General features: G+C 45.4%; 3 protein-coding genes across 3 annotated transcripts; all 3 read left to right on the forward strand.

Moving 5' to 3' along the window:
* The first annotated feature begins 7,325 nt into the window (after positions 1-7,325).
* On the forward strand, positions 7,326-10,362 carry LOC120673049 (V-type proton ATPase subunit c''2-like). The gene is made up of 4 exons (XM_039953737.1): positions 7,326-7,596; positions 7,711-7,788; positions 9,648-9,818; positions 9,900-10,362. The coding sequence occupies exons 1-4, from the start codon at positions 7,484-7,486 to the stop codon at positions 10,066-10,068; spliced, it is 531 nt and encodes a 176-aa protein (XP_039809671.1). The 5' UTR covers positions 7,326-7,483; the 3' UTR covers positions 10,069-10,362.
* A 1,300-nt stretch (positions 10,363-11,662) lies between these two features.
* On the forward strand, positions 11,663-19,584 carry LOC120673023 (protein ANTI-SILENCING 1-like). The gene is made up of 11 exons (XM_039953699.1): positions 11,663-11,839; positions 13,370-13,745; positions 15,188-15,356; positions 15,455-15,987; positions 16,511-16,534; positions 16,678-16,770; positions 17,040-17,118; positions 17,998-18,082; positions 18,589-18,700; positions 18,784-18,900; positions 18,990-19,584. The coding sequence occupies exons 2-11, from the start codon at positions 13,413-13,415 to the stop codon at positions 19,053-19,055; spliced, it is 1,611 nt and encodes a 536-aa protein (XP_039809633.1). The 5' UTR covers positions 11,663-11,839; positions 13,370-13,412; the 3' UTR covers positions 19,056-19,584.
* A 635-nt stretch (positions 19,585-20,219) lies between these two features.
* Positions 20,220-26,035, forward strand: LOC120673038 (N-alpha-acetyltransferase 50-like). The gene is made up of 3 exons (XM_039953722.1): positions 20,220-20,617; positions 21,038-21,160; positions 25,633-26,035. The coding sequence occupies exons 1-3, from the start codon at positions 20,419-20,421 to the stop codon at positions 25,848-25,850; spliced, it is 540 nt and encodes a 179-aa protein (XP_039809656.1). The 5' UTR covers positions 20,220-20,418; the 3' UTR covers positions 25,851-26,035.
* Positions 26,036-26,993: the final 958 nt, after the last annotated feature.

The following is a 26,993-nucleotide window of genomic DNA, read 5'->3' on the forward strand; positions in this document are numbered from 1 at the left end:
GTTTAACCGACGTATAGAAAATTTGAGTCGTCGGTTAAACCGGTGTATGGACTTTTTCCTGATTTTACCTTTTCTGATTTGAGTCTTGAATGAAATCCAAATATTCTTGAGATATAAGTTGAGAACCACTTATTTGAACTTCTGAAAACCTGAGTGACCATAGTGTGCATCCATTTTTGATTGACCATGTCCATGCTCAAGTTACTTGGCCTTAACCCCTCTTAATAGTGCGATCACTACAAAACTATAAAACCTATACTAACCTAAGTGTCCTTCTCAACCTTATGACACTTAGGACTAGAAAGATCCTTAGTCTTGACATATAATTGAGTTAAATACCGAGATTGCCTTTTTGAATAATGAAATTGAGGGGCCGCTTTTGACATATGACCAAATGAGCGATAATGAACTATTAAGCTGCACAAACTCATTAGTCACAATAATGGTTGTTATTAATCACCGAAACATACCTTGAGGGCCTAGATGCTTACAGTATTTCGTGTCACGGATCCATCAAGACGTCACCATACCATCTGGTCTACAGTCAAGACGCTGTGTTGCCATGGGAGATCACGGCCGGATCGAGGCGTGTTGAGTTCCAGAATGATCTGTCGGCTGAGGAGTATGCAGCCTTGATGAGCGACAATGTGGAGGATCTCACGGAGCTAAGACTTTGGTCACTTGAGAAGATCAAGGAAAATAAGGCTAAAGTCGCTCGTGCATACAACAAAAACGTCAAGCCAAAAGATTTCCAGGTCGGAGACCTGGTTTGGGAGACAGTACTACCATTGGGAAGTAAAGATAGGAAGTATGGTAAGTGGTCTCTAACTTGGCATGGGCCGTACAAGGTTGATCAAGTCTTGCCTGGAAATGCGTACATGCTTGAAGAATTTGACGGTGTCAAGTTTCCTGTAGCCGTCAATGGCCAACACCTCAAGAAATATTTCCCGAGCATGTGGGAAGGCGAATAACAAGAGCCGATGAAATCCATCTGGCTGTATTATAAGAGGCCAACACGTTGAGTTGGCCAGAAAAAAAAAAAGTGAGAGAGGCCAACACATTGAGTTGGCCAGTAAAAAAAAGAGTGAGAGAGGCCAACACGTTGAGTTGGTCAGTAATATATATATATATATATATGAGAAGCAAGGTAGCCGATGTGTAACCATCGACTTGAGATGTTTTAAATTGGTACGAGTTTCAGATTTAACAGGCAACATTAAATGTTCTCTGAATTATTCTACTAGTTTAGAAACCCTTCTATGGCATGGATGGCTTCTGCGCGTATGGCGTCGGCTCTTGCTATGATCGCTTCGTCGTCCTTGTCATCGCCTGTTACTATCTGTTGACTCAAGGTGCTTATCTCTGCAAACTCTGCCCGTATTTGCTCGGTTATTTCTTGGGCTTCTTGCTTGGAGTTTGCAATCGAGGCTTTCTCCTCGTGGATTAGTGTTACCTGTTTTGAGGAAGAAGCAATGGTCGGTCCAGGTGTGATCGGCTCAGTTGGGTTTGAGGCAGCAACAAGGGCATCGGCTATGTCAGCCAGTTCATCACGCACCTCCATCGGAGCTTCGGGAGTCCCGAGTTGAACTTCCATCGGTACATCAGCTGTTGCAGTTCCTTCGCTGCGAATTTCTGCTGAAACGATGGTTGATTCTTGCTGCTCTTGGACTTCAGTTGTTCCAGTGTCGGCTTCATGAACGGTGGTTCCCTGTTGTGCTGGGCTTCCAGTACTGAAGGTGTCTCCAGCTGCGCCCTGAAAATAGGATTACAGTCAACCAGAATATATATGCGTAGGGAAGAAGTTTCGGAGGAATGAATTACCTGGTTGGTGTTGGATTCTGATTGATTCGGGGAAGGTTGTGTTGTTTTCTTGATGACTCGTCTTGCGATGATCTTCCTTTTCTTAGTTGGGACACGGGGGGCAGCACTTCCAGAGGTTTGTCTCCGCTTAGAAACCGACTGGGGTGAGTCTGGCTGAACAGTCATTATTACTTTCTTCATTGGCGGTGATTCCTTGCAAAAAAGAACATCAGGGGTGGTTGGAAGGAAGTAGAATGGCTCCCCCGTTACTGGTCATGGGTTTTGGATCATCTTGTTGCTGTAGGCAAGGTGAACAGGGTTAGCCAAGTAAAGTGGTGGAGGACTTAGAATAAGTGCACGGATTCAGTACCTCTTCCTCGGGGATTACATATTCAGGATCAATTTGCTGCTGTAGAGGGCCTAAAGCTCTTCTGAATACATGAGTTTTCCACATTTCCCACCATGTGTTAAAACCGATTGACGAGGGAGTAAAAGACAGATCGGCTGGTATTGAAATGTGGTGGTTGTCAAACATGTTGTAGCATCTTGAACTGGTAAGACCATCGGGTAAATCGGCTCTACTATCCACCAAGTGGTGAATATGGAAGTGGGGAGGGACTTGTCCTAAGCCAAATTGCCGAGTTGCTACGACTGGTTGATAGGTTTCATAACCTGGTTTGATGATTCTGTTGGAAGTACTTATGCCAACAAGGAGGAAGCCAGGACAGATCATTAGAGAATACAGATGCCGAGTGTTGTCGTCATCGGCAAAGCTATCCAGCCTGATGGTAGTTGGGTTCTCAAAGGCTTCAGATTCAGTGAATGGAAAGTAGAGGGGATTGTCTAGACCTTTGTAGAAAACTCTAAACCAGTTTGCTGCATCTGTCGAGTTCAGTTTATTGCCAGGGAGGTTGAATAGGGCTTGACCATAGCTGGTGCATCTAATTTGCTTGCCATTCTCGTCGGGGAAGGAATTCTTGGCTAGGCTTTGAAAGTTTGGAATCTGATGCTAGAAGTAGAGTTGTGCTCATAACTGAATGAACCACCAAGGGCCTCCAGTTCTGAGTTTCCTTTGGCTGAGCAAACTAGTTGTCATAAGATGGAGACATCTGTATGTTTCTCTGAGAAAAAGTTTGCCTAGACTGGTGCGGTTGCCATGGACCAGATGGTAAGCCAAAGGAAGGTAATTCTTAGTTGGAGCTACGGAAGGACCACAGAAAATAAAAAGTTCTAACCAAAAATTTAAAAATGATGTGTGTTCCTTTTTAGTTACTGAACTTTTTGTCTTCATGTGCTGGTTCATGTAAGTACTCCAGTTTGTGCAGTCTGCCTTGGATGAAAGTTTGAAGGGGACTTCTACCATTATGTGGGCTGCAGGATCAGGGGATCTAATGTCTAGGCCAGTAATCATGGTAACATCTAGCAGAGTAGGGGTCATGGGTCCATGACCAAAGAGGAAGTAGTTCAGAGCGTCGGACCAGAAATAGCAGATGGTTTTCAGAAGGTTTTCATCTTTATCAAGGGAGGATAATGATAAGCTGAGTGCGTCAGCTATATTCAATTCTTGCCACAAGGGCATATATGTTTTTGCTACTCTGCTATACCATGCAATCCAGCTCTCGGGTGGGTTAGGCCAGGCTCTTAGGCAGTCGGCCCAGGAATTTAAATTAATGTCTTGACTTACGAAGGGGATTCTATTCGCTTCACAAGAGATTAAATCTGTGCGATTTTCATAAGCTCGTGGGCCAAGACAAAAGGATTTGAGATTGGAAGGATGCGACAAAAGGATGTCTGACACCTGGAGTTCAGAAATTCAGAAATTTATATATGGTGTCATATTTCATAATTTAATTCAATCGGAGGATTAATGAGCTGAGGAAAGTTGAAAAGACAGGCTGAATATTACCTTCAGGCCGAGGATTGCCGTATCTACGATTGGAGATCTCGCTGTTTGAGCTTCAGAGTCCGCCATGGTTCAGATCTGCTAACTTAGGATTTGGTTGTTTTGCGGGCTCTAGTTCAAGTTTTGTATACTGTGAGTTTTTGCTCGAACTTATGGAGCGGGATTCTCAAATTGCGCTCTGATTTGGAATATCTATTTCGAGTCGGATTCAGAGTGGGGGTGATATTTTGTTCTTATGCGGGTTACTTCCAGTTTTGAATTTCGTCGGCTCTTGGACATTGGTAAAGCCCGATGCAGTGCCATTGGCTTTTGGAGGGTTATCAGAGCAAGCAGTTAAGTGATAAGGGACTTTATTCATTAAAGATAAAGTTTTTACCAGAGGAATAGCCGATTTGACAAAGGGGTGAATCCTTCGGCTCAATCTACGCTACAATACTACTCCTACACTACTACCTACATCTACCACCCGTAGGTACCTAGGTGCCTACGGCACTTGGGGCTTCGCGCCGGCACGTTTCCGCCATCTCTGTCGTCGCCGTCGTCGTCGCTGCCGTCGCTCTTGTCGGCGCTGCTGCCGTCGCTGGCCTCGTCGTCGTTGCTCCATCCGCCACCATCGTTGCTTTCCTCCTTGCTATCCTCCTCGGAGGAGCCGAGGAATCGGAAGGTGCTTCTGGCCATCGGGTCGTCCTCGTTAGAGGAGGAGTCGATTTTGTCTTCCGAGGAGGAATCGATTCTGTCCCAGGAAAAGTGGTCGTCGTTGCTCTCTTCCAGTTCTTATTGGAACAGGAGCCGGAGGTCCTCACCGTTGGTCTTGGGTTCGTCGTCTTCAGAGAAGACCCCGAAGTCGAACTCCTCTGCATCCTCGTGCGCCGCCGTCGGGTCGTATTCAGACGTCGGCTCTCGGCTCTCGGAGATGGGGTCGAGGGAGGAAACGGAGGAACTCGAGGAAGAGGGGGAGAGAGGGAAGCCGATGGAATTGGAGCCTGAGGAGGAGGAGATCGCCATGGCTACAGGAGGTTTGGGTGCTCTGTGTTGTTTGGCTGAGGGAGGAAGATGAGTTTGTAGTGAAAGGAGTCGATTCGGGGTGAGATTAAATAGAAAAAAATGGAAGATGGATCGGCACTTTCACATTCTACGAGGAGCCGGCTACAGAGACGTTGCGTCTTCCGTGGTGGTTGTAGTGCGTTTTAATGAGCATCAACAGGAAGATGAGGCAACGAGATGGTTGACACGAATATATGAGCCTAGTTCATTCATAATTACCTGTGGTCCTGGCGACTAACACACTCCAACGCGGTGGGCACCGGAAACTCCTAGCGCTGCCCAAACTGTCTCCTGACTCTCCAGGGGCAATGTGCCTCAACCGTGATGTCATAAACCAGGACGGCGGAAGTAAGCCACAGGCTCGCATTTGCGGAGCAGTGCGAAGACAGGCCTGCTGGTGCACGGGTAGCCACAGCCTCTGGGCTGTAAGGCTCCCAGACAACGTCCTCGGGCGTCAGCATGTCGAGCTCCGAAACAAACTCAGGATATGCGTGTCTAACCTGCGCATGCGCCCAGGACCTCTGCATTCGGAATAAGTAACATTAAAAGTGCGCTAATGCATCATGTAACAATGAATAACAAAATTAGATGTATAAGAACGTACCTGACGCCAGATCCAGATAGTTCCCATAGTGGGCCTCTCGTCCTCCTCTTCGCCGTACATGCCCCCATGGTAAGGCTCGTGGCTGACCCTGGGCCGACCAATGGCTAGTCTCTCGTACGACCAAAGCTGTAGCAGTAGTGGGCACCCTGCCAGGATAGCGTTCCCATGTGTCTTCATGCAGCCGTCGCAGAGTCCACGGTAAGTGGCTGCAAGTACCGCCCCACCCCAGCTGTAGGGCGGTACGTCCTCGTCCCCATCCGCAATCTCCCGTGCATACGGAAGGAGAATCCTATCGACCGAGTTGCCATGAGTGTTGTTGAACATGATGTAACCAAACAACCAAAATAGGTACGCCTCCAGCGATCTGGTCACACTGTACTCATCGACATCCGCAGCCAACAGGGCAGGCTACATAAATAATTAAGATTAATGGTTTCAACTGACAATGGAACATGTGAATTGTAACAATTAAATTTAAATATGGAATGAATACGTACTGTAAACTGTAGGAACCAGGTCTTCGAAGGACCTGCTGCTCACGGGTGCGGGTTGATCGGACCTGCTTCCACTCTTTTGGCAATGAGTACCTGCTTTCACTTTCTACCTCCCAATTAACAAGAGACTGGACGGTGATCACATGTGTCAACGGATCAACACGGAACCCACGCTGCAGCCACTTACATATGGAACCAAAACTCCTTTCCAGAGGTTTATCTATGGCGCTAGATGTGCACTTAAAGGCAGAAAGATCTACTCCATTTCGCCCATACAAAACATTGTAGTCACCATAAAATACTTGAAACTACATCTTGCTCGACATATCTGTATATCACAGAATACTTATCGAGTTGTACTCTTTACTTCACTAACTTATTCAATAATCCGTAAAAACTAAGTATGGAATTCAACTACAACGTATAAGTATTCATAACTACGTGATGACACTCAAATTCTATACTGCATATGCCAAATTCTATTCTAAATCGTAATTAATTTATAAACGCGTCTCTAATAGTACTGCAATTGTAATAATAAATGCGTAGTACTAATTTTCTAAACTAATTTACTACTACGTAACTAAAAACTAAAGTATGATTAAACTCCTACTTAAATGGTTCTAATATAGCACTAATTAAATTAAATTACTCACCCCTACTTAAATTACTCCTACTTAAATGCGTAGTACTTAAATAAAAAATTATATAAACTAAATGTACTAATCTGCAGATCACAAGTGATGAATCCGGCATGGCTTCGCTGCTTTCCTTCTCCTCACCTCTCTCTTTTTTTCTGGATTTTTGGTGGAATTTTCGGGCTCAAATGAGGAGGGAATGGGGGGTTGGAGCTTATATAGAGGGCGGTGCCCCGGTCGCCCGGGGGGGCGACAGGCCCCCCTGCCGCGCCCGTGGGCCGGGCCCAGCGGTTGCCCGGGGGGGCGACAGGCCCCCCTGTCGCCCGTGTGGGGGGCGACATGCCCCTTTTTTTAGGGACATCGTTGCGAATTTGAAGAAAAAAAATTACACTTAAGGCCTGTCGCCCTATGGGGGCGACCGGAGAGTATTTTTGAAATATTTCAAAACGGATATATATTTTTGAAATTTTTATTTTTAAAAAATATAAAAAAGAAAAAAGCGCGTCACGCGCCGTGACCCCAAAGCCGCACCCAGATGGGAGCGTAGCCCCCCCCCCCCCCGGTTTACATAAATGGATTTCCTACTTTTACTTCTAACTCTAACTGGGCCGGTTTGTGTCCACATCGATATTTCAAGGAACTTGTTACAATTTTTAATCCATGGAACTTGTTACTGCCGGCCTGCCGGGCTCGAATTCTGTCCTGATACAGATCTGGGCTTCTTAGCATCCAGCTCGTGACCGGCACGTGTTCCCGACGACCGCATCGGCCCCTTCATCTCAGGATCGGACGGACCACGCGGTGTCCAACCCGTGCCCCCCACCACGTCTGGCCCCGTGCAAACCACGCACGCACCTGTCGACGGGCTCGCATCGCATCGCTTCCCCTCTCGGTCCGAGTCCGACTCGGCCCTTCTTCCCCAATCCTCCTCCCCCGATCCAGCCCCGCAGCGACGCCGAGGCAGAGCGAGCGAGAGGAGAGACCGAGATCGCGCGCGGAGATGTCGTCGGACTCGTCGTCGTGGGCGCGCGCCATGGTGCAGATCTCGCCCTACACCTTCTCCGCCATCGGCATCGCCGTCTCCATCGGCGTCTCCGTCCTCGGCGCGGCATGGTGAGTCCGCGCCCCTGCCCCTTGTCTGGCTAGATCTGCGGCCCCTGGCCACCCGTGCTTCCGCCTGCTTGCATCTCACTGCCCTTGCTGTTTGCTTCCGCTCTGCATCTCCAGGGGCATCTTCATCACGGGGAGCAGCCTCATCGGGGCCGCCATCAAGGCGCCCAGGATCACATCTAAGAACCTCATCAGGTGCGGAATCTCGATGCTTGGACCCGTATTACGCGTTCGGTCTTTCTCGAGCTGTCGTTGGTCTGTCACTCTGTTGCTAGATTTGGCTGAGCATGGTGGGCTATGAGTTCGTAATTGGTACCCAGGGCTTGTTGGGACGGTTTTGTTGCGTGTATGGCGACGTGCTGTAGTTCCGCCACTGTTAGTTGCTTGGGGAACACAGACATTATCATATTTCTCGACTTTGTGATCATGCTCAGTTTTCAAAATATACTGGCATTGGGGCATCAACTTAGAACTGGAATTCCTGTCCATTGAATGATCCTCCTCTAGCAAGTTTGAACGCCATAAATGGACCTAGATAGCTTTCTTGTTAGGAAGGTTTAGGTGCTATCTCATTATAAGTTCATTATGCCTTGATATCTTTGGAATTGAGAGGCTTATAGATAGCAGCAAGCTGCAACTGACCGGCTAGCAAAACCCAACTTTATATGCTTTGGATCACATGGAGATTACCACACCTCTCAATGCAACTATTTAGCCATCCGCTTTTTCATGTCTTTCTGTTGTTAGGAACCTCTCAGCCTCCTTCGACCTCTAGGGAATGCATCTTTGTTTCACTTTTGCCTTGTATAGCTGGGGGCACCATCTTTTTGTTACCACTGTCTACCATTGCAATCTAGACCCTTCACTGCTTCTTCAAGTTATGGACCCCTCAGCTCTCGTTTTTCATGCTTGATTAGGGTGTTTCTCTCAGTGAACTAAATTTATTATTCTACAAATAAGAATGTAATGGCTATTGTCTCACAATCTAAACAAAAAGTTAGACAAATTACACACATGGTTGCTATTTTTGAGTTCTGGTGTAATGTAAGTAGGCACACTTTTGTTTATTTTGTTTGTTTTGAAAAGTATACAAGTGCTTCCAGGTCATGTTTTCTTCTGGTTATCATGCTGGACACCTGGATATGTTTTGATCCCTGATGCCAATGTTGTGTTGGTGTTGTTTGATAAGTACTTGACATGCACACACCTGATGCCCATGTTAGTGTTGGTGTTGTTTGATAAGTACTTGACATGCACACATGCCAAGTCACATACTATACCCATACTTAAGCAAAGCGTGGGAATTTTTAGCTTTGCTGTTCTTCTGTTATTGTGGCTAATGCAGTCAAGTCCTATTGTGCTTCTGGGTTCCAATGGATGTCCTTGGTCTGCTTGTACCATTTAATTCATAGCTCAGCATCCAACGGTTGGCTTCAGTTCGTATCCTTGTGTTTATTGTGCTGGCGTGGTCAATAGGGCTCTAGAGTGCACTACAGTATGATCTGTTGCTTTGATGCTAACGTGGTGCTAAATAGCTTTGGGATTCTTAATTCATCCTAGTATTCTAGGACAAGTAGATATTCTGAAAACATTTGGTCATACTGTCATGTTATCAACATATGACACACTGTGTTTCATTAGAAATGTAGAGTAAAGCACAACCTCTGAGTAGAAAAGGAAGCATAAACTTTGAGTTTGTCTTGAGAACAGAGTTGAGCATAAATTGCTTGCTTATGCAGAAAATGATTGAAATATTTGGATATTGCAGTGTTCCTCTGGTAACTTGAGATCTGTACTGTTCCAGTTTTGAAGTATTCCATGCTTTTCATCTTATTGTCCAGTAGCATCATGATAGATCCATTTTTGAGTGTCGTGTTTGGCGTCTTATTGTCTAATAACAATGGTAGAAGCTTTGTCCTAGTTTCATGTTAGAAATTTATCTTCTTTTGATTCATAAACTTTTGTTCTTTATGCTGTCTTTGTTTTTTCTTTTGTATAATCACGATTCAGTCTTCTTACACTGTGATACTTATACATAAGCCTGTGCTTTGCAGTGTCATCTTCTGTGAGGCTGTCGCAATTTATGGTGTAATTGTGGCAATCATCCTCCAGACAAAACTTGAAAGTGTGCCATCATCTCAAATGTATGCTCCGGAGTCTCTTCGAGCTGGCTATGCAATCTTTGCATCTGGCCTTATTGTTGGCTTTGCTAATCTTGTGTGCGGGTAGGCACCTGGCCCTCTATCTTGTTTTCTCTGGTGAAAATATGCTATTCAGTTCCAGGTGATTAAATTTCCTATCTACAGGGTTTGCGTGGGCATAATTGGAAGTAGCTGCGCACTGTCTGATGCTCAGAACTCGTCGCTCTTTGTAAAGATCTTGGTAATTGAGATCTTCGGCAGCGCTCTGGGGCTGTTTGGAGTCATTGTGGGCATCATCATGTCATCTCAAGCGACATGGCCGGCCAAAGCTTGATTTTCCCCACTCACCACTCTGTAAATTATTTCGAATGAAATGTATCCGAATGTCAAGATGTGGTCCTACTGCCTTTACCTGTCTCTCCCTCTCTCTCTGTTTTTTTTTTCTTTTGCACCTTTTTGGAAAAATACTTAATTCGGTGCCCTCAGCGCAACCGATTGTAGAGTTGATATTCCTACTGCCGAGACTCCATGTGTGCTGGATATCTTGTAGGTGCTATTGCTGTTGCAAGACACTTGGCTTATTGAATAAATGCATTGGAACTGAATAAGATGAGTTTTTTTACCCACATTTTGCTGGGCGTCAAAGGTGTCAATCTTGTGATGACTATGGCATAAATGGTAGCAGAATGGCCGAATGGGTACCTTTTTGCTCGCTGGATCAGCTTTTTGGTTAGAGGTTGTGCTTGCCAGGATTAGACATTCAGATTTAACTGCCTTTGCGCAGGGGCTTCTAGTCAAGCAATCTGGTATCGTGTGCTGTCTGGTGTAACTTCCACTCTGAAAATCTGAAAATGCACAGTACCTGAAAATGACTTGACGGCAAACTTATGTTTTTTTTGCAACTGTGATCGACAAAGCTTAGGCCCCGTTTGGAATGTAGGAAAAGTGCAGGATTCGATTCCAGAGGAAAGGTTTGGAGATTTACTGTTTGGAATGGAGGAATGAGCCTCCCAGTTCCATAGAAAAGGAAAGCTCTCCTTCACAAAACGCAGGAATTAATACATCCATGCTGAGCTCTGGTTTCGCGGAAGCCCGAAGCAAAAGAGGGGAAGAAACAATCATTTGGTTCAAGATTAAATGAGGACGACGGAAGAGAACTGGGAAAAAAAAGAAAATAGACCACAACTCTATATATCTATCCCTTCTGCCGCTCATGCGCTTAGCCACATAGCTCCTTGCGAGCCACGATGTTCTTGTTGACACAGTAGCCACAGAGGCCTCCACCATCAAAACCGCTCTTGCTTCAGCTGGTGGTACTGTGATGTTCTCTCATTTTTTTCTTGGCTTGAGGGAGATAATGATGTGCACAAACAAAGTAACAAGTGGACCATAGTGTGCCATCATATACCTATCGACACCGGTTTGGGAGCAGGGATTATCATTGGAAAAGAAATAAATGGTGTTTAACTAGTTTATGTGATGACATTTCTTATCTATATTTCAAGTGTTCATGTGTTTTGAATTCATGCGTTCCAAACGTCCTCATCGAAGTTTTTCGTGGTCTTCCATTCCTCTATTAGTCTATTTTGTCACTTACATCATATCCATTTTCTGTGTTTCCTGCCATTCCTCTGTTTTCAAATCCTTTGTTCCAAACAGGACCTATAGGTATGCCAATTATGATGGTGGAACTTATGTTTTTGTAAATTTTACAAAATCCATTGTACTCTTAAACTTTCTAGAAGATTTATCATAGGCATAATGATATAACTCACGCTGTTAAAATTGCAGATTCTAGATCGAATAGACGAGCGTGAATGCGTGATTCTAGGACGATCCTATAGAATGCGACTCGAGTTGTTTTCATTCAACCATTGAACGAACCATGTAGACAGCCACGGAGCGCAGGGCTGTGCTGCACAGAGCACAAGTGACGCCCCCGCCGCTTCCTTTCCCGCAGCGCCGGAAAAAGCAGAAAAAAAAAACAACACAGCCGCCCCGCCTCAAACCAAGCCCCCTCTGGCCCTCTCCCTCCGCTCCGGTTCACCGACTCCCTCAATCCTCATCGCGCCCCCCCCCCCCCCCCCCCTCCGGCGATCCTAACGGTGAGTTCCCAGCTTCCCCTCCCCTACCCTCCCGTTCGCCTCCTTCCGCTCGCAGTGCCACGGGGCGGTGTGTTGTTTCTGTTCTCGAGATATTGAGGGCCGCTCCGGCGGCGTCTCCCAATCGTCCCCCATTGGGGTCTCTTCCTCGGCCAGCGCCAGCGCCGCGCGGCCTCGACCCCACGCGCCGCGCTGTGCTCCGACCTTGCGCTCGAGCGGAGGGCGGCGCCCTTTTCTCTGTCGGTTGGTCGATATGGGTTTCAGTTTTCTTTTTGGGTGTAATCCCTCCCATTACGTGGGTATCTAGGGTTTGTATTCTGTGTCCCCTTAGCCGTCAGTTCGGTCATCTTCAGTCAACTATCTCGCATTAGTATTACGGATTTACGGTTGTCAGCCATAGCACCGTCCCTAATACGGCTGCCCCGTGTCTCGAACCCTAGCTAGCTCCCCAAAATCCACCGCCTCGCTGATTTTCCTTCCTTGGTGGGGTTTTGCTTTGCCACGCATGGCGATCCTGTAATGCTGATTCCGCCTCTCTTATTGGGAATTTCATTCATAACGTGATTCACGCTGCTGTTTAATTAGTATCCACTTTTCTATCATCTATGGGCATGTGTAGTGCTTCTATTTGTCAATTATCCATTTAAGCATGATAAAAAATATATCCATTTGAGCGGTGATGGAAGTACTCCTTAAGTAGGTGACGCTTGTATAAGGGACATGCCTGACTTTTGGCTTACCTTTTACTTGACTTCGAAACTTATTTCTCAAATGTACAAGTGATTCACGAGATTCAGAAAGTTTGGATAAACTGTGGTGATGGATCCTCATTCTAAGGATTTTTGCAAAAAATTCTTGAATGCAGGTTTTGTGGATGATCAAAGCAAATGGTTATTGGCTTATTGTAAGCTTGTATGCAGATCAATTTTTTTATGTACTTTTAGCATGTGGGCTTGTACAAGGAAAGCAGGACTAGTGTTCTCTTGCTGTTTTGACAAAAACATTGATCAAATGCATATGCTATTGAGTTGCAAGTTTTAAATGTGGTGTTGCCCCTTCTCAAGTACTATTCAATATTCATCTATGGCTATGAGTATTCAGCATTCTTGGGACCTTTACAATTTTCTTTCATACTAGTAGTGTTTGTGTGAAATTCATGGCAACCGAATAATGTAGCAAACTGATTTGTTTCTGGTGTCACCGGCTCAACAGACTCCCCCTTTTCGGACACTTTTATTGTTATAGACCGCTCACTACCCCTTTCCTTCGCTATGTAAGACCGAATAAGGAAATAAAAAGAATGGAAGAAAGGTCCAAAGCAATTGTTTGTCTTTCTTGAAAGTTTATGCCTTGCATGAGCACAGTAGCCCGCCTCCCTCATGGGTACTCGTGGGTCTTATAGCTCTTAAGTGCCCATCTCTCAGACAGAGGTATTTAGAACGCTTTGCAACCATTATTGGTAATTCAACTTTAGTGTCCTGGTATTGCTCTATCCATCTCTTATTTTAATGTGCTTTCTCCCCCTCATTGTAGGCTTATGGTAAGTGGTGAGTGAACCACCACTTACGGTGCCATAATGGATGGTAGTAGTGAGCGAATTCAATTCTCATGGGGGAAGCGTAGAGCAAAGGGTGGTGTTAAGATGGATACACGGTTTTACGAGTCCTTCACATTGGATAATGTGAAATATTCACTGTATGACTGTGTCTACTTGTTTAAGCATGGTGATCCTGAACCATACATTGGAAAAATAGTGAAGATTTGGGAGCAAAATCAGGCTAAGAAAGTAAAAATTCTTTGGTTTTTCTTTCCTGATGAGATTCAGAAATATTTAAGAGGCTCTGTGATGGAAAAGGAGATTTTTCTTGCTTCTGGTGATGGTATTGGGCTTGCAGATGTCAACCCACTGGTATGTTTATCAACCTCATTCCTTATGCTTTGTGTTCTGTTATCCTTAACTTGTGTACTCACATCATACTTACAGACTTGCATTTTGAGTCTATTAAATATTTTATCAATGATGATCGGTGTTTGCTACTACCTACTAATTGGTTTGGAATTAATGGATCAAAATGCTTGAAGAGTTGAAGTTATTGTCGATCGCAATTGTCTGTTTTTTAAGTTTTTTCTCACTGATAGGTTTGAGGATGAGAGCTATAATTGAAATAAGTGCATGATCTTGGTATGCTTTATTGATGTGGTGGTAATTTTGTTGTACATTCAACTATCAGTAGTAATTGCTTACTTCCTTTATACCTCTTTTACCCGTGCTGAATATTCTTGGACTTGCAATTCCAAAATGTCTATGACTACGAGTAATATACCAAATCAGGCATTAATACATATGTCTTCATTAGTAAATTCTGGTCTCCTTTCCAGCTAACTGTCTGAACTAAATATGAATTATCCATTTTAGCCGTGTCTTGTAATTGTTTATTCATTCAAATTTACATAGTACATATAGAAAAAATGTCATGAATTTGAAATGTTGCCATGGTATCATACTTGCACGTTGCATTTTCTTAATATTTACAAATTTGAAGTGCAAAAAAGTTTGAAAGGCCATGCAAAAGAAGTGTGCCAACAATGAAATTTTTTTTATTTTAACCTATTTTTCAATTTTATTTTCAAAATAACCCATCCGGACAAATATTTGCAGATCTAACCCTTTTAGTCGCGCTGGACAGCGTGGCGTGATAAAAACACTTTGTCGCGCCACATGTATTGGCGTGACGAGTCTGGGTGGGCGGGAGTGGCGTGACAAGCTTAACACGTGGAATATGTGCTGGCAGACCTTTTCCAAGTGCTCCGAAGCGTGCCAACGTGGCACCTTGTCACGCCAATGCATTTGGCACGACAGAGTGTTTCTGTCACGCCGCGCTGCCCGGCGCGACCAAAAGGGTTAGAGATCTGCAAATATTTGTCTGGATGGGTTTTTTAAAAAATGAAATTGAAAAATAGGTTAAAAATAAAAAAAATCTGCCAACAATTTGCAAAGATCAGTCGCATTATTACATATTCTGGAAGTCTATTTTTGAAACAAGTAGGTAATAGTCAAGGCTGATTGCAGCGCTAAGGTTTATCACTCTTCCTCATTTGCAAAGCCCTAGCGGAACCGGCTTGGTTAGGATAACAAGCATGGAGTCATTTCATGTTGGAGGTCAAGTTTTAGCATTCTTTCAGTCAGTTGTGCATGTTAATTAAGTAAATCATGGTATCATGTATCAATTATCAACAAGAGATATGCATGACTGAAGCTTCCTGCTCTAATATCAGAGTTGTAAATGTTGTCATCTGTCCATTTTTTTGACCTATTAAAAGATTGTAATGGTCGTATGTTTATTTCTCAAGGAAGCTGTTGCTGGAAAATGCACTGTTATATGCATTTCAAAGGATGAGAGAAATCGCCAACCTTCCCCTCGGGAACAAGCAATGGCTGATTATATCTTCTATAGGGTCTTCAATGTTGAAAACTGCACCCTTTCTGATCAGTTGCCTGATAAAATTGCTGGGTTGGGAGGTCAGCACAGCATCTAGATTTATAGTTTTATACCCTACAAATTTGTTTGTTATTTTTTTCAATTTAGTGTGAATCTAATTATCATCCTTCTGGTGCAGTCGAGGTTCTGCTGAATCCAAAAGATGAGTTAGTCATATCCAGTCCTAACGCACTGAATCCAAATGCTGATGATGGTCTGGCTGCTACAGCCCCTCCTCCCCATTCAGCAGTTAAAGAGGAGAATGAAAGTCCAGATGCTGCAGTTCCACTTTCCCAGCCAGCAGCTAAGGAGGTGGATGCAAAGTCGCCTGCCGCAGTTCCCCTTTCCCAATCAGTGGTCAATAAGGAGGACCAGAAACCAGTTGCTGCCATTCCTATTTCCAAGTCTGTGATCAAGAAAGAGGATAAGAAATCAGTCGCTGCTGTTTCTGTTTCCCAATCAGCAATCAAGGAGGAAGAGAAACCAGTTGCTTCGACCCCCCATCCACGGTCAGCAGTTGTGGAGAACAATGCCAAACATACACAATCACAGAATGCTCAAGGTGGGGAGAGGCCGCCAAAAAAGTTGAAATTATCCCAAGAAGCTACAGTGAAGAACATGACCCCAGCGGTTACTGAGACGAGACCTTTGGAGCTACCATCAAGACAAGCTGTAATTTCTTTGAAGCGACTATTCCTATATCCAACATGCTACTCCTGCCGTTATTTTTCATTAGATGTTTTGGGACTGCAAGCCTGCTTGTTATTTTATTTAATGCTACAGCCTTACAGGACGGAATAAAAGACAAACTGCATCTTTCTAAGTTGCTCCATGCCAAGTTTATGTACTACATGCTTACATTTTTCCAGACCCATGTCTCTTTATTTATTGGCCATTAATGAGGTGGAATGAGGAGACCTTTATTTCAGTTATGACCACAAGATTAATAGGGCATATGGTCATCTTGTGGTCCTTTCGATTCATTATTAGCCAACAATCTTAATCTTTATGAATTTTTAACTGTCAACTCAGTTCGTGTCTACTGCATAGAAGCAATATTCATCCTACTCATGGATCATTTGTCTGGACAATTTTTCCGATTTTGCTAATTTCTTTGCCAATTGTTATTTACAGATCTACTGATTTTTCACCATCTTTTCTTTTTAAAGCTAATGCATTTTCTTCTATTTAACAGGACAGAAGCAAATGGTTTAAAATTGTGAGTGACCTTTCCTTGCTACCGAATCTCCTGTGCATGTTATAATTGTACTTGATTATTCATTAGTCAGAATTACAATAAACTGATCAATATGTTGGCTGATCTTGATTTTATTTGATTGATCTTTGTAACAAAATTTTCAGTCATGGGATGACAAACTACAGAGGGCTGATGAGCAGGGGACACTTGTATATATTCAAAATCTTGATATTAACTTTGCAGCTGCTGACATAGAGGTAGCATCATGTCTCTTTGGTTGTCATAAAGCCCAAGCTGCTTCTCTACTATATTCCTGGCTTAGTATTTTTTAATTATGTTAATATCTTCTGTTGTCTTTCGCTTGCTATTCTACATTGTCTCATACAACTTTCTTTCTGATAGTACATTTTTTTAAACCTCAATCTTGTTACTCCTTTGTTTTAGGCTGTGATTAGCATTCTTCTTGGTTTTATTGGCTCCTACAATAATTATCCATTCAGCATTTTCATGGTAATCATGTTTGCAGGAGCTGATTCGTGAGGCATTACAGCTAAATTGTACTGCGAAGCCCATTAACCACCCCACCTATGATGATCCAAACAATGGTGAGTTGTTCACTAACTAAAGGGAAAAGTTATATATCTGTTGAATAGAGGGAGGTGAGGTATCATGCTACTCCCTTGAAGATCCGTGCCGGAAAATGTGACCAGCCTGCCATGTGTCAGTTTACTTTCCTTTTTTTTGGGTGGGTGGGTGGGTTTTTCTTTGAAAACGATTATATATCTGCTGATAGTTTTTATGCAACAAAATCTGTCAGATTTTGAGCCAGTCTCATTTTGCTTTGTGATGTGCACCTTGGCTATGTTTTTTTTACACAGTTTCTTATTGTTTAAAATTAATGTAACTTTACTTCTTTAGCATTTGTAAGTATTATTTGTTTTGGCTTTTCCTTTGTTTATTACTTTGTTTGGTGGTAAGTTAGATCATTTTGTCTTATATCACATATGGGTTACTTGATCCGTAGCATTTACAGTTCTTCACAGTTCACACAGTTTCTTATTGTTTCAAGTTAATATAACTTTAGCTCTTTTTGTTTTTCCTTTTCTTGGTTTATTTCTTTGTTTCGTGGCTACTTAAAGCATTTTGTCTTTGTATCACATGGAATACTGGATTTGTAGCATTTACAGTTCTTTCGTACTAGTGTTATATTGTCAAAATTTTATGTAAATTGAGGACAGCTATATGGGTTGTATATTCTGTTTTAGAGAGATTTGATATGAGGAAATTAGGTGTGCAAATGGGTGACCCTTAGGTGCACCTCCAACCCTCAGGAGGGTTGGAGGTGCACCTAAGGGTCACCCATTTGCACCCCTAGAGGAAATCAACCTTTTATTTTCTTTTTGGTGTGTGTGTGTGTGTGTGGTTTGCTGGTTTTTCCTTCTGTTTTCTTGCAATTTAACCACAAGTGGTCTTCTTATCTGTAGGAAAAGCATATGCTATCTTCAGTACTAAAAAAGCTGCTGATGATGCTATTTCAAAAATCAATTCAGGCTTGGTTGTTGGTGGAAGGTATGCATTTATACTTGATGCTATTTATTTTGTGTTCAGTGCCAGCACGTCTTATCCTGTAACGGATTTTGCTTCAAGTGGGGTTCTGTATGTTTGTTTCAATTGTTGAAATCTCATAGCAAATCAACTGTCAAAATTTATGAATTGGAACAAAGAGTCTTCTGTGGGGATTCTAACCCACTGGCCCTTCAATCAGTTTTCCTTGAGACCCTTGTCTTATCAGACCTGTTTCAGTTAGAAGTCCTTCGATATTCAGTTAGAATTCCTTCCATATGTGTTTGTTGAGAGGGACTCTAAGAGTAGCCACTTGTGCCAGCAGTAAAAAATAGGAACTTAGGAAGTATAGTCAGCTACAGCATCCCGGGTGGGGGGGGGGGGGTGGAGGATAATCAAAATTTCACCATCATAAAACCTTTGCATTCAGCTGAGTGACAGACTGATAGTTTGTGTACCGTGAGTTTCTCGGTTAGCTACTGATAATTGCTTGCCCACTGTATATCTTGCAGACCTCTTTACTGCAGCAAAGGTTTGCTTAAGGTTCCAAAATCTTCAGGAACTTTTGTTGGGCACTTGTCCTTACATAATATTAAAATTGGTCCAAAACAGCGAGAAGAGCAGGTATGTGCTTTTAAATTTTTATAACAATATTCTGCGATGTTTTCCATTCTTTGGCTTGATATTTTGACCTGTCCTTTTTTCAGAAGAAGGCTGTATCGACCTCACATTGTTCTCAGCCGAACACAATCGAGTATGACTTGGCCTTGGACTGGATGCTTCTTCGAGCAAAGCAAGAGAAAAAATTTGAAATACTTCACAAGGTACATACAGTTGTGTTGAATACTTGTATGCATGCCCTGTCTCGTATCTCACATCCAGACCTTAATTTGCATGTTCAATCGGTTTGTAGGATCATAAAAATGCCAGGGAAGGGTTTGCTAGTATTGGCAGCAAGGCCGCAAAGGCAGGAAAGTAGCTGGTTCTCAATTATCACCTTTCAGAGCTTGGTGGTCCCTCCCAGAAGCACTTTACGATCAGCAAGTTTCTTCTCTCTGGAAGAGGATTGTGCACAGAGGTTTTTGAATTAGCCAATGCATTCATTGAGGGGACTAACTGCACTGAACCGTGACTGCTGATGTTAATTCATGTTAGGAAAGGAAAAGGGAAAAAGTCGCAGGGTAGCTTTAGAACTCAGAGTAGCTAGGCAGAAGTAGCCATTGCAGAAAGTTTGGTGGCGTTAGGATGTTTTGGGCTAACATATGGTTACCAGTTAAGTATGCCAGCGTATCAATGATGCGCATCACTTGCTGCGCCCTGGGTAGCAATTCATGGAATGTGTATATCCTCCGAGTCCATGGCTTGTTTATCCCATCCATGGGGGTTGTTTGTAAGGCACTGGCACAGTGGCACTGGTTTATGAACCCCCTGTTCCGCTACAAGATATATTCATTGATGAAATTGGAAGGCCTTTTATGGTGGAAGGCATAGGGTGGTCTACCTTTAGATGTTGGAAACCAAAATTCAAAGAAGTTTCTTTAGTTAAATGTGGTCCTATAACATTTAATAATCATTACCAATGCAAAGGTTGTATGCAACGTTGTTTGTAGAGGAATGGGATCCGGGAATCGGAACCATTGCTTCGTTGGACATAGGCATGCAGGAGGCGACAGCCCTGAAATGTTTCAGGGGAATCAGGAAGGGAATTCCTTTTTCTCCTGCCTGAATATTATAAATCCAAAGTCTGAAGACGGCCAATAATAGTCAGAATCAGCACTGTTGTTGAAGCAGACAATATCATCGATATAAAGGAGCAAATAAGCGGTGCTGGATCCTGACTTGTATACAAACAAGAATGTGTCCGAAACTGAAGGAACAAAGCCCAACTGGACAGATCCTTTATTTTTCATATAAAAGTATAAAATGATCTCGCTTGGAATTTGGAAATACTCGCATCACTTTCTAACTAGAAGAAGCTAAAAAGGAGAATAAAGAAAGAAGGCATGATCTGGTTGCAAGTGCACGCAACGCAACATCTTTGGCTCTTTGCAGACCACCGCTCCACGGCGGCTGCAGGTGGGACCCACTTGGCAGCGAGAGGAGCCGGGAGCAGCCAGACAGGCAAGGAGAGCCGGAGGAAGGGTTTTTGGCTGGGAGACCAACCGCACCAGAGAGGGGAAGGTCAGCCAGACACCGCCGCCGCCTTGCTCGCGCCGCACGCTACTCTCGAACTCCGCGCGCGCGCGCGCGCGAGAGAGAGAGAGAGAGAGAGAGAGATAGAGAGGGAGCGGGGCCAAGGAAGAAAGAGGACAGGTGCCTTACGGGAAGGAGGGAGTGCGAGGATGGGCGCTGGGGACGGGGAGTCCGCCGCGAGCAAGGATAAGGGCGGCGGCGGGGGCGGTGCCGAGCGGGCGTCGCTGGACGGCGTCCGGGACAAGAACGTGATGCAGCTCAAGAAGCTCAACACGGCGCTCTTCCCCGTCCGCTATAACGACAAGTACTACCAGGACACCATCGCATCCAAGGACTTCTCCAAGCTCGGTGCGCCCGTCCACCCATCCCACCCCTCTCCTCTCCATCTCGCCCTCCTTTTGTTCCTTGTTCGATTATTCTATCCACGATTGGTTCCCTGGAGTCATTGGATCTACGATTAGAGTCCCAACCTATGAGCATTTGCGGCTTGATTAAGAACAAGCAGTTAGGATTCAGACGAATGTGATTTGTAAAGAGGGTGATTTGTTTGATTAGCGCCGATCTTGGAGGGTCCGGGTAGCTGTGGTTTTTAGACTGGGCAGTGAAGTGTGATTGCCCCAGGTTGTACGGATGCTTTTGGGGGCAGATACTGTTTATACTATTCGTCTGTTGGGACTTGGGTCCAGCTGATTCCGGATTGAACTGGTTGCGGCCCTCTGGATGAGTGATGCTGGTAACTTATGCTCGTTTCCTTGCATTTGTATGCAGCTTACTACAGTGATATATGTGTCGGTGCGATAGCGTGTCGCCTGGAGAAGAAGGAAGGAGGGGCTGTCCGAGTTTACATCATGACCTTGGGTGTATTGGCACCATATCGTGGCCTTGGTATCGGTGAGTGTTTTCCTGTCTATTTCATGTTTTTCAGTGATGTGAAGTGATCAACCTGTTTGCTATGTTAGATGGGAACACCTCGGAAGTGAATAGATATGCGTACATCATCATTGATTTGGATAGATATGTGGTGATTACATCTTGAGTATGCACACATCTGTTCCTGATAGTTAACATTGTGAAATAATTGCATTATAGTATAGTTATATACAGATTAAAATGCACCACTGCTGTTTTATTCTAGAATTTATCTTAACTTTGTTAACAATGCAGATTAAAATGCACCACTGCTGTTTTATTCTAGAATTTATCTTAACTTTGTTAACAATGTTCTAACATCATACCTTCTTTCAACACATAGCCTAAAAAAAGTAGTAGTCTTACCAACTTCATGGAAGATGCTTTTATGTTGTATGGAACATCTTATGCGCTGTTTAGTGGACAATATTATTGTTAATATTGTTAAGTGACCTTTAAGAATGTGGTTCACTGTACTTGCTAGGGTGATTTCATATTGCTGGTACCATTCATGTTAGTATCTTCTCAACTTGTTTGCATTTAACTGCTAGAGTTGGTGCATATTGCTGATGCTTTTCAATCTTAAGCAATAATCTGCAAGTATGACTACACAAAAAACAGAATAAAATTAGTTTGCTTGTTCTTTAGTACAACTGAACCCTCATGTTAAATAATCAGTGTTGTTACTTGATTGTTCTTTCTATGTCAAATAAAATACTTTCTAACTTAGACAGGAAGGTTAAAACTCATCGTGCAATAATTGTAGCATGATAACGACTTTGTCTAGGATTTTGCCAGTACCGGTGTATTTTCGTTTTTTCTGAAATCTACACATGTTTTAAGCCTTGGCTATGCCTATAAGGTTAAGCCTTTGACAGCAGTTCCTTTCCCTCAAAACTAGTCACCTTTACTCTTTTGATTGTTACCGAGCCTGCTAAAATACTAAGGTAACACCACTTGTTGACTGCTATTTATTTTCTTGCTGTTGAGCGTCATGGATTCCAGTTTGTGTTATGACCGGCCAAGGCTACAAGAGAAGGAGAAAGGAGCGTGGCTGAAGGAGACGAGAACGACTTGGCGCCCAGACGCACGCTCCTCGCCAGTTACCTTTTTAGATCATGTGTATCAGGTAGTTGTTAGGCAAGTCGTATATGTATGCTAAGACATCGTGTAAGACAGTTAAGTTGGAGATCAATAGATCTTCTGGCTTCTCCCCTGCGTACGCTCCTCGCTCTTGCTCTGCAACTCCGCTCGACGCCGGCCACGACGGCGTCGCAGCCGCGCCGCCGCCGGGAGCCCTCGCCTCGGCCTCCTGTCCACCACAGCTACGCCTTGAGGAGGTCGGGGTCTAACAATCTGGTATCAGACTCCATCGCCATGTTTAGGACCTCCGCCGCCACCGCCGTCGCTTCCGCAAGTGCTGCTCCACCGCTTTCCACCACCGCTCCGCAAACCAATCCGCCCCAAGAATCCGCCCTTAACACTCTCACCACTGCAATCTACGGATTGCAGCGCCAAATGAGCCAATTTTCCTCACGGCTCGCCGACGTCGAGGTCCGCACCTCCGCCGGCGGTCCTCCCCCGTCGCCGTTTCCGCCCCTGGGAGTCGGCGCTGGACCCACGCCGCCGTTTCCCTGGGCGCATGCCGCGGGGCCATCATCCGCCGGGCCTTCCGCGCCACATCCGTCGGTCTTTCCATACGGCATGCCGGGATTCGGTAATGTGCTTCCCGCGCCGCCGACCACCTCTGTGGGCGGAGTTTCCCCTTCGTTGTTTCCGCTCCTGGGAAGCGGCCCCGTGCCAACGCCGCCGCTTTCCTGGGCCCATGCTGCGGGACCATCCTCCGCTGGGCCTTCTTCGCCACACCCGTCGGCATGTCCCTACGGCATGCCGGGATTTGGTACTCTGCCCCCAGCGCCGCCGCCTGCCTCTGTGGTTCTCACTACCACCACCTCCACCTCCACCTCCCCTGCTGTTCCCATCACCCACATCCAATTTCCACACTCGCCATCCCCAATTCCCCCTTTCCACACCCACCAAACCGTTCCACCATATACCAGCAAGGAATCTGATGACCCTATGGGCGTTCCTCGCTATTACAAGCTGTCATTTCCGACATTTGACGGCAAGGAAGATCGCTTGGGCTGGCTGAATCGCTGTGACCATTTTTTCCATGCCCAGCACACTCTTGAGCAGCACAAGGTCAGCCTCGCTTCGTTCCACATGACCGGTGTTGCCCAGCACTGGTACTACATGTTGGAGCGTGATCCAAGCTATGCCGGCGGCATTTCGTGGCCAACATTCAAGACTTTATGCCAGCAGCGCTTCGGCCCAGCACTGGGGACTAATCACCTCGCGGCACTCGCTCGACTTCCATTCCAAGGCTCGGTGGAACTCTACCAAGAAGCTTTTCAGTCGCGCATGGCTCACGCGGGGCAACTCTCCTCGGCACAGCAAGTACAATTGTTCACTGGAGGGCTACCAGACTCATTGCGCATAGATGTGGAGCTCCAGGCCTCAATGGATCTCCAAAAAGCCATGTCCTTGGCCAGAGCATTTGAGCGCCGTGCAACGGCACCCACCGCTCCAACTCCGTCGCGTTTTCAACAAGCTGTTCCACAGCGTCCAGCGCTACCTGCACCGGCCACACCTGCAGTGCCATCGGCCACAACTCCGGCTGCCTCCCACACTGCAACGGTCCAACCTCCTCCACGACCACTCCGTCGTCTCAGCCCCAATGAGATGGCGGAACGTCGTCGGCAAGGACTATGCTATAACTGTGATGAGCAGTATACAAGAGGACATCAGTGCCCACGTTTGTTTTACCTTGAAGTGTCAGACCCCGATGACGAGCGTGTTCTTGCACAAGAGGATATTCAGCAGGATAGTCAGCAGCTTGTTGAGCAGCCACCATTGATCTCGCTACACGCCATTGCTGGAATTTCAACAAATGAGACAATGAAGGTCTATGTCACCATTGGAGAGTACCAGCTAGTTGCACTGCTCGACTCCGGATCAACAACCAATTTCATCAACATGGCAGCAGCTCAGCAAATAGGACTGCACTTTCATGACAGCCCAGGGGCAAGTGTCATCGTAGCCAACGGGGACAAGGTCGCATGTCGTGGATTGGCACGAGATGTGGCCACATGCATCGGTGACGAGTTCTTTGCCTTACACTGTTATGCTATTCCATTGGATCATTATGATATGGTTCTGGGCATTTCTTTCCTCAAGAGATTGGGACCAGTACTGTGCGACTTTGATGAATTGTGCATGTCCTTCTGCTACCGTGGCCACAAGGTGCTTTGGAGAGGATTGGGGTCTCCAAGGAATGACTTTCCATCTACTAATCGTCTCCACACCATCACAAACCAGGATCAGCCACTAATGGATCCACTCCTGGCGTCATTCCAGGATGTGTTTGAACTGCCCACAGGACCGTTTCAAATCATTGAACGGATAGGCGAAGTTGCATACCAGCTCCGCCAGCCTACTGAAGCCCGTATTCATGATGTATTTCATGTCGGGGTTCTCAAACCTTTTCATGAGACGCCACCAACAGCAACTCCAGTTTCACCACCCCTCCAGCACGGGCGCACGCTTCAACAGCAAGACAAAGTGTTCAAATCAAAGCTTCGCCGCGTCACTCCAGACTTTCAAGCTACGTACCCAGATTTCCAGCTCGAGGACGAGCTGTTTCCGGAGGACGGGAGAGATGTTATGACCGGCCAAGGCTACAAGAGAAGGAGAAAGGAGCGTGGCTGAAGGAGACGAGAACGACTTGGCGCCCAGACGCACGCTCCTCGCCAGTTACCTTTTTAGATCGTGTGTGTCAGGTAGTTGTTAGGCAAGTCGTATATGTATGCTAAGACATCGTGTAAGACAGTTAAGTTGGAGATCCATAGATCTTCTGGCTTCTCCCATGCGTACACTCCTCGCTCTTGCTCTGCTCCTCCGCTCGACGCCAGCCACGACGGCGTCGCAGCCGCGCCGCCGCCGGGAGCCCTCGCCTCGGCCTCCTGTCCACCACAGCTACGCCTTGAGGAGGTCGGGGTCTAACAGTTTGAGTTTTAGGAGTCAACAATCAAATCTAATACTACATGTGGACATTCTACCACAATTTCTGCTGTTTACACTTGAGTGCATACTAAAAGCAAATAGGCCCACATAGCAGTTTTAGAAGTCTTCAGAAGAGCAAGAACACATTCGATAAGAAAGTTTGTATCTGTATGATATTCCTTATGAACTTCTGTTTGCTACCTGTGCTGTTTTTGCTTTCGAAGATGGATGGTAGTAGAAAAAGAATATGAATATTTTTTTGTTGACTCCCCATGGTTGGGCTACAATTTGCAAAGAGAAAAACATAATTCTGAAAATTCGCACTTTGCACATAAAAATTTACTGCAATAGGATCCATACCATCTTATAATTGGTTGATTTTATGTTGACAGGGACGAAGTTGCTGAACCATGTTTTTGATCTCTCTGCGAAGCAGAACATCTCTGAGATATACTTGCATGTTCAGACAAACAACGACGATGCCATCGCTTTCTACAAGAAGTTTGGGTTCGAAATAACACAGACGATACATAACTACTACATGAACATAACGCCACCAGATTGCTATGTCCTTACGAAATTTATTGGACAGGCTGCTACAAAGAAATGATCAGCCGCCTGCCCATCTTTTGTAAGACCACCATCACCTGAGTTATGGCAGAAGGTAGTCGTGGTTCTGTCGCAGTTTGTGCTGTGTTTCCATTTTTGTGAGCTCTAAAGCTATAGACGCCTGGGTAGCTTTGCTACAGAACTGAGACTATCGTTTACATTGAGACTGCTCCTTTTTTTTCCCTCCATCTTGCTTCAGGGCACGGAAACATGCCTGAACAGTTTTTTGATTCGCCGTGTTTGTGGGCGAGCTACGATCTAACATGAGAGAATCGGCATAGGTCTCTATATGCCCATTCAAGCTTTTGTTTTGATGAATTACCATGTCAGGAATCAGGATCTTTGGCATGCTCGTTTTCGGTAAGTTACTGTTTGGATGTAGATATTGGGGACTTGAATTTGGAATTGGTATTGGCTGTACCCAATATCAGCTCTTTGGATGCTCCAGGAATTGGTATTGGAATTTAACTCCAATACCATGCGGTATTCAACGTACTGCTCGACCCTCTCCCACGATTCCGACCCCTGACCCTCTATATTCCTGTGCATTTGATTTTCCCGACCCCTCCCGCTACCTCGATGCTGCTTGTCTCTACTCCCCCTGCTGCTTTGCCATCACGTCGCTCGCCTCTGCTCCCCCGCTATTTTGCTAACGTAGCGCTCGCCTCCGCTCCCCTGAAACCTTCGTTGCCGCGTTGTTCCTCTCTGCTCTACCGCCCCCTACGTTGCCACGTCGCTTGCCTCTGCTCCCCTAGCCTCTTCACCAGCGGGCCACTCCTCTCTGCTCCCCCCTCTCGCCTCTGCTTCCCTGCCCCTTCGCCGCTGCGTCGCTCCACCTCGCCCCTTTGTAGCCACCTCCCTCCTCCACCGCGCCCCTCCTCTGTCGCGGCCCCTCTACTGCTACCACGCCGCTTCCCTACGCTCCGCCGCGGCACCGCTACACTGCTGCTGCGCTTCCCTGCATCGCTCCACTGCCACCGCGCTGCTCCCTTGCGCCCCTTCTCCAGCAGGATGGACCTAGAGTGGACTTGCAGGGAGCGGAGGAGCAGTGCTGCAGGGAGAGGCATCGCTGGAGTCTACGACCTGCACGGCGGACATGTAGGGAGTGGAGGAGCAGTGTATGGAAGATGGGTCGATTTTCAAT

The sequence above is a fragment of the Panicum virgatum genome, chromosome 5N (genome assembly GCF_016808335.1).
Source record: "Panicum virgatum strain AP13 chromosome 5N, P.virgatum_v5, whole genome shotgun sequence".
Taxonomy (NCBI): Eukaryota; Viridiplantae; Streptophyta; class Magnoliopsida; order Poales; family Poaceae; genus Panicum; species Panicum virgatum.